This window comes from Alligator sinensis, unplaced genomic scaffold (assembly GCF_000455745.1).
Source record: "Alligator sinensis unplaced genomic scaffold, ASM45574v1 scaffold172_1, whole genome shotgun sequence".
Taxonomy (NCBI): Eukaryota; Metazoa; Chordata; order Crocodylia; family Alligatoridae; genus Alligator; species Alligator sinensis.
The window spans coordinates 1,898,533-1,908,721 of NW_005842168.1; the positions used below are offsets into that span (position 1 = coordinate 1,898,533).

General features: G+C 45.6%; 2 protein-coding genes across 6 annotated transcripts in view; one reads left to right on the top strand and one right to left on the bottom strand.

The window, feature by feature from the left end:
• TTC22 (tetratricopeptide repeat domain 22) overlaps window positions 1–2,447 on the bottom strand; it is an 18,068-nt gene extending 15,621 nt beyond the window's left edge. For 2 of the 5 annotated variants that reach the window (XM_025206652.1, XM_014520904.2), the window contains exons 1-3: window positions 2,328–2,447; window positions 1,508–1,730; window positions 209–313 (exon numbers count right to left, since the gene is read on the bottom strand). The gene's annotated coding sequence lies outside the window, so the exon portion shown is untranslated. Of the gene's footprint in view, window positions 1–78; window positions 109–208; window positions 314–1,507; window positions 1,731–1,969; window positions 2,005–2,327 lie in introns of those variants that run through there. The other 3 variants (XM_014520905.2, XM_025206651.1, XM_006025826.3) reach the window with 3 other exon arrangements.
• Window positions 1–8,544, top strand: part of LEXM (lymphocyte expansion molecule) — a 12,911-nt gene extending 4,367 nt beyond the window's left edge. Inside the window, exons 6-10 of the mRNA XM_006025843.3 lie at window positions 1,008–1,151; window positions 1,680–1,844; window positions 3,797–3,925; window positions 6,038–6,165; window positions 8,334–8,544. Coding sequence (XP_006025905.1) covers window positions 1,008–1,151; window positions 1,680–1,844; window positions 3,797–3,925; window positions 6,038–6,165; window positions 8,334–8,436 — 669 coding nt within the window. The 3' untranslated portion in view covers window positions 8,437–8,544. The remainder of the gene's footprint in view (window positions 1–1,007; window positions 1,152–1,679; window positions 1,845–3,796; window positions 3,926–6,037; window positions 6,166–8,333) is intronic.
• Window positions 8,545–10,189: the final 1,645 nt, after the last annotated feature.

Below are 10,189 nucleotides of genomic sequence, written 5' to 3' on the forward strand. Positions count from 1 at the left end.
TCCCCTGACAGTTTCCTGAAGGCTCTGGGGCTTCCCTAGATTTGGGAAGGAGAAAGAGTGCCAGAACCTGGAGCTTACCTGTCAGGACAGCAGCTCCAGTGGGCCCCCTCGTGGCCTGGGTCCTTCAGGAGCTGTGCTGCCATCACTGTGGAGTTCCCTGCAGCTCCACACCCCTGAGGTTGAGAGTTTCAGTGTCACCTGAACTTACCTAGCTTTGTCCCACAGATCAGTGAAGTATCAGTGGACAAGGCCACAAAGAATGGCTGCTTCTCGTCCACTTTCCTGCCCCCAGCTCCCTGCCTCCATGGAGTAGCTACAGGAGGACCAAAGGAAACAGTTCAGAGCCTATCCTGGGCTTTCCCAAGGGTGTTCTAGCTGCAGAACCAGAGCAAGGCAGCTAAACTAGAGGGCTGGTGCAGGTCACTCCACTTCAAAGCTGCCATGCAAAAGGATTGACACTCCATTTCTTTTTAATTTAGGGACTCCTTATTCACTCGACTACTCAAGAGGGAGCAGCAGTCATGATTGAAACCGATAGCTTTCTGCAGGAGGGACTGTTTTACTACACACAGGCTGTATCTACATGAGACATTGACTGAACAGTTGTTACTGTGAGGCCATACACAAGCACTAAATGACTGTGCAATAACCAGAGTCACTGCACAGTAGTGTCCCTGAATGTTTTTTTGGTGATGCTGACTGCACAGTAGCTCATTACTACTGCACAGTAGCATCGCATCATGCTTTGTGCCATGCAAAGCTACCGTGCAGTAGTAACAAGCTACTGTGCAATCAGCATCTCATGTAGACACGGCCACAACGTGTAGCATGGCAGAGGCCTGATTTCCGAGGGAGCTTCTGGGAGCTACAGTCACCGGAACACATAATGTTCTCCTGGTGCACGAGCCAACAAGTAACTCTTGAATTGGCTTCTGCAGATCACAGCCAAGTTCACCAACACCATGGTAATATCACTGCTAAGGTCTATTTTTTCTCTACTATTTTAGGGAAGCGGTTTGGGACCAGGCACCTACAATCTCAAAAACAGCATAGATGAGCTGCTGAATCGTGTGGTCAGTAAACGAGGTCCATATGACACTTTCTCTGGAGACAGGTCAAAGCCAGTTATCTCTGGGCATTATGCTGTTGAGGTAAGCACCCCCAGCCCACTGATAGGCAATGGTGTTGTCTGCTCAGTGATACAGTGAAATATCCTCCCAGATTGTTATTAGAAAAAGGTTGCTGCTACGTTAAATACCGTTTTTATTTTAAGAAGTCCTTTCCATTGCACTGAGGGTCTCAGATGATTAACATTCAGTGCCTGACCCTCCATGGGGATACATTAGCTCAGCTCCATGTGTGTCAATGCAGCTACATCAAGTTGCTCTAGAGTCTGGCTATGACGTACAAACCATTTAAAGGGTAAAGCTTTAAAGGCTTATGATATAGTTAAGGTTTTATCATATATCAGCTACTTTGTGGTAACTGCCCACATGCATGCTCTTACCCAATGGTAAGTGGAAGCCAACCTGTGACAGTTTAGCTCCACTTTGGAGTTGGATCAGATCTCCTCACCAGCAGATGTTGTGGTTGACCCCAGGAGCCATGGGGTCTATTCAGACAGCCACATCACACATTCTCCTCCAACAATGGACACTTCTTTTCCTTCGTTCCTCTAGAAAAAACTCTATGAGCCGGGTGCCAGCAATCCCAAGAGCTTTGTGGAGGAGCTGGAGACAAAGAACAATAAGAAGAAAGGTGCTTTCAGCACTCTTGCACAAAACCCAGGCTGCCCCACGGAGCGAATCTTCTGGGCCACACTCAGCCAATGTCCACGGGACACGGTGGGTGATACCCTGTCCTTTTCCTCTCTTTTCCCTTGAGTAAATGATGGCACTTGGTGCAAATACACCACTGGGCACCAGGGCAACTGGGAAGCCAAAGGGAAAGGCCAGAAAACCATGTCTACCTGACTGAACTCTAGCAAGCTATGCTGCTCAATACAGCTGCCTAGCTCTGTATGGTGCCACAGGTGGGCTCATTAGCCTCGGTCTGCAAATAGATTGGTCACCTGGAGGCTGGGGTCAAGTTAGAAAACCATGGGGGGAAGGGGAACAAGCATCAGAGTAGCAGTGGGAAAGTGATTAGGTCTGTACCTGGTAATGTTCTCTTACTCCCTTTAATTGCATAACATGGTACCAGAGTAACCATTCCCTGGTACTCAGGGACCATATATGTCCCTGAGTGTCCATACTGCAGAGGCCAGGGAGTGTAGACATGATGTGGCTATATGGCAGCATGGACCTCACTGGAGTTGTAAAACCCACCTAAGAAGCAGGGCAATGCTGTGGTGCCTGTCCTGACTCCCTGCTACCCCATGTGCAGCACTAGCAGGGCTGGAGCTAGCTACTTTAAAAACAGTTGGGTTTGCCTACACCAGCTGCAGTCACAGCAGTGACTAAGCAGCCAGTGCCAAAGCACCCTCTGAGTATAAGTCACTCCTGGGTGCATATTGGCTGGCTACAAATGAATGCAAACAGCTGAATGCATTTGGCAGAACATCACACTCATACATGCACCAGCAGGTAACCCTGTGTTGGCTCGCTTACCTGAAAAGCCTCTGGATTAAAATGATTGCCTCCATTTGCTCAGCCAAACATGGTGAACAAATTGCTTCTCACATGGTATCATCAATCACAAGTTATTGGAGAATAAAGCCTGCTAATTGGGATTGACGTTTTGAAGCCTCTGGATGCTGGTATCTAGCCCTGCTCTCTACTTATTGAAGCATTTGCTTGGAACTGTATGTGTTCAGTGATGTTAAGATGAATCTTGAGTGATCCCATCCCAGCCAGCAAAGCAATGAACAATGCACTGAATTTCAAGCATAAGTGAAAACCCCCAGAGACTGAAACAAATTCTTAAAGTTACATACACAACATTAAATGCTTTGCAAAATAATTTTGGTAATTCTAGTAATCATGGGTCTCACTTGATCTAGTCTCCCTGCGATTTTAGATCAAGTCTACTCAGGTATACTACCCTGTATGGGAAAGGGTAGTATATTTAATACCATCATGACAAACTTATCCTGGGCCCTGACGGTCAAGCAGTTCTTTCCTCTCAAACATCATCCGGGCTCCTGTAACTGGAGTCTAGCTAATGATTTTGTTGATGCATGAAGAGTATAAACCTTGCCACTGTCCCGCAGCTGTGCAGCCTTGTCTGCAGGGCTAATGGGATTAAAGAAAAGCTAACAATTTACACCAGCCACTAGCATTAGCAAATATGACTCTGAATTCATACAGGGAAAAGAATGGCTGAGTAAGGAGGTTTGGATTTGTTTTTTCCTGCAGTCCCTTTTACAAACCCAACTGCACTGCAAAGCTCCCTTTGGATTTGGTGGGAGCAGGAGTGGGTTTGTACTACGTTGCATGTGACTAGAAGTGGGTATTCATGCTGCAGAGTGGTGGATCATTGTGCTGAATTCTGACTGGAAACGTAGGGCCAGTGGCTTCTTGGATCTCCGGTGTTTTTGGGGAGCTTACACCCATGGTTGCAATGAGTTTACTTCCTGTCCTGTATCTCTAGCAAAGAACTGTTTCTCAGCTCTCTGGCTACCAGAAGAATTCAACGCAATCACCGATTCAGCAAGGTAATTAAGTAGATGCCTAAGGCTAAGGATTTGAGTGAGATACTTGCGCATGAACCACGCTGAAATAGAACCTAAGTGAATCTCCCTGACTCTGTGCAGCTGTCACTACTTTGCATTGTAACTTGTCGCACTTTGTTGTAGTATGCTGCAGGGCCAGGCTCCTATGATCCAAAACCCATTGAGAGATCAGAGTACGACAATCAACCTCCATTTTTGTCATCTGCAAAAAGATTTGACAGGAGATCATGCCGTCTCTTTTTTGCAAACTCCGTGAGTAGAAAATGACTGGTAAAAAGAGATGTCGAGGCATGAAAATTCCCAGGCTCTCAGTTCCTTCCATGATAATTTCATGCCTCTTCCTGACATCTCAACTTGAGAAAGGGATTCTTGGAAACCCAAATGTAATACTGTTCTGCTTGCTTATGGGGTAGCAGAAGCAGCAGTGGAACGCTGCCTCCCTCCGCCTGATCCAAAGACCATTGAGTTCAGTGGAAGGAGTCCCATTGGCACTGATATGCTACTCGTCTACAGTGGCAGGTGATGACCTACCTGAAAACCTTTCCCTGCAAAAGGGCAGTTTCAACTCTGCCTTATATACATTAGTTCAAGAGTTATCCAAGTCCTGTTTATTTACTTCAAATGATCCACTCTCTGTTATCCACAATATGACTGGACACAGACCCAGGTGGAATTGTATGTGTAGGAGAGCGTGTACAAGCAGTTTCATATGCTGCTAGGACACAGGAGGTTCATGTTTGGTGTCTTAATGGGATTGTGGGTACTCTGGGATTCTGGTAGGAGTGCTCTCTGCCAAAACATATTGCATTTCCTCTTAAATCTGATTACTCCATGGAGGAGTGAGGATGGGAAAAGACAGTCTTCAGCTGCAGTTATTGGTTCTGTTTTCTGTCAGTTCAAAATGTTGTGTCCTGCTCTCCCTATGGGAACGTTATGTGGGTGTGAGGTACAAGCTGCTGGCTTCAGAGGTGGGTGCACTTCAGACAGTGTGTAAGACTGGCTGTCTAAAGAGGAAGTTCAAAACTTTCAGTTCCATAGGCTCATTTGCTAGCAAGGATCCTTAACACATACCTTTTGTCAGTGGAGCCCCCACATCCCGCTAGATCTAGAGGCAAAATTTCTAAGTTTTCAACACTGTAAAGTCCCAGGGTTAGTGGAAACTAAACAGCAGTAATTTTTTTTTTTGTCAAGGGAACAGTTCCTTAGGGTAGTTTCTATTTATTCTGGGATAAAGCAGACACACAAAACAATTATTACAGATCAGCTAGTATCTGGTAGGTCCCCCGTCTTAATTCAGTATTACTGTTCTCTCTTAATTCAATAATACTGTTCTGTCTGTCAGATCAGCATCCTCTTCTGCCATTGTTGGTGCAGGCATTATGCTACTTTATGTCAGACAAGGGATTCACTGCAGTCTCTTTTAGCAAAAAATCCTTTTCCCTCAGTTCTGCTTTGTAATAGCTGGTTACTGGCCTCCACCAAGAGGTTGCATTTCAGTGGTGGTTTAAATTAAATGATAGAATTGAATTCTTTGGGTTCAAAGCACTATTTCTCTATAACCAATAAAGTCACATTCTGGGCGCATCTACATGTGCCCCCGATTGTGCATTTGGTACCACACAGTCCCAGCAGCGCAGTTATTTTTTAGATGCTATGGCGACATAGTGTTTCATGTAGACACGCCCACTGTTACTGAAAAACCACCATTTCCTCTGGCTGCAGCATAGTGAAGGGGTGGTATAAGGACTGGAGTCCTTTCCTTACTGCCCTTTCTTATAGCATCTATATTAATCTTCTCAGATTTCCCATGGCAAACTAGAACAAAATCTAAAGGGCTCAAAGATGCCACGAAAAGCTTTAATTTGAAATAGCCCACCTTGGGGAGTGACAAGGAACAGACTTCCATGCAGTTTCCCTCCTTTATGCAGCTGAGCAGGGAACAGACAACTTGAAAGAGGTCAAGGATGAAGACTGCTGTATAATTGATGGGAGAACTCTGCAGATTAAATTTCCGTGGCAAAGTTTCTGTAAAGCTGAACTCAACTACAGTTAGCTGTAGGCAGTAGGGAAATCACATTACAGCAAGGGGAATTAATCATCTCAGCTTCCTACAGGGTAACTATCCCTGTAGGATCTGATCGTGATGGTTAATTGTAAGGGCTCCAACCTGAATAGAGGGCCAGGTTCTTAACTTCCTCATTCTCAAGTGTAGTCCTTGTTTTTGTTAAAAAAAATTGATTTTTTTTTTAAATGTATGCCCTGATCCTGTTTCTCTGTAAGTCATTAGCCGACCTCCCATTTGCTTCATCAGTGTATAACTGCCCCATAAGTAAAAGAGGAACACGTCTGACTTTCTCGTTTCAGAATCCTGTTGGCGTTGGCCGCTATGACATCACAAAACAAGAAAAAAGTGCTCGGAAGACATACCGTTCGCTTTACCTGTGTGATACGCAACGCTACCTGAATGACCTGGAGCGGGATGCGTGCTTTTTGTAAGTGAAATGTATCTTCACGGGCTGCTTGAAGTTAGTGATGTTTTAACACCGGCACATAGTAAAGCCTCTCATTCTTGCCAGCGGTCAGGAGACCTACTGCAGGTTACTGACTCTTCAAGTGATAGCCTACATTCTGGAAGGATACTCTTGAGTTAGAGTACAGGACTGGGATTCAGGAGATCTGAGTTAATGATTAAAAACGTTAAAGATGGTTAGATGCTGAGACACAACAGCAACTGGATCTTTTAATGTGATCATTACAGTTTGTTCTGTTAATAAAATACACATGATTCTGATAAATTAGTGATGAGTTTAGAGAGAAATACAAGGTCAGTCTAGTGCAAACAAAGCAGCACTGGCCAGCAGACAGTTCACTGGAGTAGGAATCAGGACATGCAAGTTCACTTCCTGGTTTTGTCACAGCATTGCTAGGTAACCCTGAACAAGTCATTTTACCTCCCAGTGCCTCAGTTCCCCATCTCTAAAATGGCCATAGTAGTAGCGTGTAGACGAAACAAGAGGTGTGTGTGCACGACACTTTAAAGCAGGCTAAATGCTTTTGCACTGCTTTAACGGTGCCAGTGTTTGCATGCCTCAGTGGCATATTGTGCATTAATTCCAGCCGCTGTAGGAAATTTGGCAGCTAAATGTGCCTTAAATGACTTGGGGTGCAGCAAACTAAAACTCCTTTGAGTAGTTTTAGTTTGCTGGCCTACAGCCACGGAGTGAAGCTTTTTTTTTTTTAAAGAAATGTTTTGTGTTCCAAGCCAAGTCAGCCAAATTGAGTCCAAATCCATGAGTGAGTCCAGAATCATAACTGGCCCTACAACCGGCAAACATCCTCCATCCCCACCAGGGGCTTCAGATATTTCCAAAGTCTTTCGGTGGACATCCTCTGTGCAGGCCCAAGCCCAGAGGCTTGGGGTTCAGATGGCCTCAAGTTTCACCTGCCCTCAGCCATATGGCCGCAGGAGCAACCTAGGGAGGAGCCTCCTATTTCTATAAAGTGGGCTTTAACCCCCAACACCTCGGCGGGTACTAAACCACACCAGAAGAACAGTTATCCCTGGGAGGCTTAAGGAAAACTGCCTTCCTGGACCCAGATACATGGTGTTTCCTCTGCCAGGACCCAGGAGTCTGGGCACCTGTTGCTGCCTGCTTCATGCCTGGCAGCAGCCAGGGAAAAGTTTCTACCCAGGAAAAGCGGCCAGCCTGCTCTCCCCCTCCCAAGCCTGCCTGCCTGCCTGAGCTGTGTGGGGGCCTGGTGTTTCCCTCCATGGCTGCAGTGCCCCCCAGGACCACCCAAGCCAGGTGCCTGTGGGCAGCTGCCACCTGGCAGAGGCCTTTGCTGCCACGGAGAGAAGCACCGGGCACCAGGCCCCCCCCAGCCCAGGGACCACTCCTCCGGCTGGCAGCTTGCCCTCCCCTCCCCGCCAGAGAGGCAGGTAAGTCAGCAGGGTGTGTGCATGACACAGGGGTTTAAATCAGCCCTAAATTGAAGAGGTGTTTGTGTTTTTTTTAAACCCGCTGCTTCAAATTAGGGTCCCCGTTTCATTTACATATGCTGAGTGACACTTACTGCCTCTGTAAATCGCTCTGACATCACTGGAAGAAAAGCACTACATAACGTACTGGTATTTACTATAGCTTTCTGCTCATTCACCTTTCCTCAGGACTAAGGATTAGCAAAATTCTATTACAGGTCTGAATGAAGGTCTAGCATAGCTCTGTCAAAATTACTTCTACTTTTCTTTCTTGATCTCTGGATAATTATTAGGCCCTTGTCTTTGCCAGGGTTGCAGAGTCGTAACAAAGGGCAACATTTGGTGGCTGCAGGTGGAACTCAGCTAGGAAATCTTTTTGTTGATATAGTAGCCAAAGCAGAATGCAGTTTTCATATTATCACAGCTTTGTGAGCTCTACCATACCAGTACTAACAAAAACAGGCACTTGTGACTGAATACAAATGCACCAGGCAGAACTTCACACTGAAATACTGCTTACCCAGAACTCACTTTTCTGGACAGTGTTGCATTTTAAAGTTAACAATCAAGTATTACTGCAGTCAAGCTGGGGGTTGTTTTTTCTTAACACTAATTAGGACTGAACTAAGTAATATAGTCACTAATTTGTGTCATCTTATTTTGTCTTCTCCTCCTTTCCAGAGAGCGAATCAAGCCTGTTAGTAAAAGCTATTGGCACAATTTAGCTTCTGCTTCCAGTGAGCCAGATCGGTCTGCACAAGCTGCTGATTCTTCTGAAAATTAAGTCCATGCTGGAAAGCAAATATTCGTGGATAAATTATTAGAGAGATGAGTTATAAGACAACTGCATACAGATAAAGAGATTGTAAAATGACCTCCAGTTTTTCTCTGTCTTAAAATCCATTTTGAGCTGCCAGCTGTGCGGGCCGGGAGCAGTCCGAGGCCCTCAGGGGTTTTTTCACGCGGCGGGCTGTGGCCAGCAGCCCGGACATGCCGGGTCGGGGAAGACAGGCGGCACGCTAGAATTAGGCACGGACGCTTAGTGGTTGTTTAAGATTGTTTACTTACACCGTAGATGGTCGCGGTGTAGGCTGGAAAGACTTCCAGGAAAAGCTTCGCTTAAGTCCCAGTTTCAAGGACTCGGACCCGGGTAGAGCTCTGGATTGACTTGCACGAAGTTTGCTAGGCTCCGTGGAACTTGCGCGCAGGGAAGGGGTTCGTCGAGGGATCGTTCGGCGACGGGGAGAGGCCAGAGGTTGATCAGACCTCTATAGCCAGCTCTAAGGCACACGCGTTGGGTCTGACAGGCTCCACAGCGTGCCTAGAGTTCTCCTCAAGATGTTTACGGAGTCCTCCCTTGCAGGGTTATCCTCTGGAGATCTCCAACTTGGGCGGAAACCACTCAAGCCTCTTATACGGCTAGCAAGCCAATCGCTAGCCGCCACGTAGGAATAATTTAGAACTGACCAATAGTGGGGCACGAATCTGAATACGAATGGCGGGAACTCCTTGCAACGTGCATTTCTTTTCTGCAGCTAAGAAATGCACCCTGCAAAGAAAGCTACAAGTGGTGGGAAATAATTTAGCAGTGCCGAAGCGCACACAAACAAAAATCACACCCTTGGGTTGTGACACCAGCTACCTTCCATTGCCAGTCAGTACTGAGCGGTCTTCACCTTGGTTTGGGACAAAATGACACAATTTACAACAGGGGCATTTAGTAGAATGTTACTTAGGCATGCTTCCTTCAAAGGAAGGTTTGCCATGCAAAGCTCATTCAACATTAATATTCCCTTTTTCATCAGTGATTCAAAGAAGCGCATGTGTGCCTTGTTTGCACCATAGATGGTCTATGTATTGCAGTTGACAGCTCTTGTTCTCAAACTAAACAACAGAAGGGATAAAAGCCAGTCCTACCAGGACCTAATGCTACAAAACTAGAGGTGCATGTTTGAAGACTGAAAATTTTGAACATTGCATTGATTGAAAACAGTGAGCCCTCTGGTGGCCAAAACCTCAGTATTTTGGTGATATTCCCCAGAATCTGTTCACCTTTGACTGTCTGCATTGTAATCACAGCTGTGACCGCATCCTGCACTAAATAAGCTTTAGATGCACTAAATAAGCTTTAAATTTTAGCTAGGACAGGAGCTACTGGAATTGTATTTACTCAAGTGTTTTAGGCAGCTTTTTACAGCGTGCATTGAGCTATGTGCTACTTCAGCTCCACTGCTAGCAGTACCTGTGCTTAGGAAGGTCCACACAAGGTGCAGGGACAGCAGCAATTGCTGCAGAGACATACCTTTAAGTGGGTAAATATAGTCACATTGTAGTTCAAAAAGTAATGAGTGAAAATCCTTAATAATGTATTTTATCAGTAATGCAGATTTGCAGTGAGCCTACAGTAATATACAGCAGTACTTTATACAACACAAGTGAATATACCATTCTTTCACTACGTTTGCTTTTTTCTAGCAATTAAAGATTCTTATCACCCTTTTAAACACATACCTATTCTATACATGAAATTAGTGCCA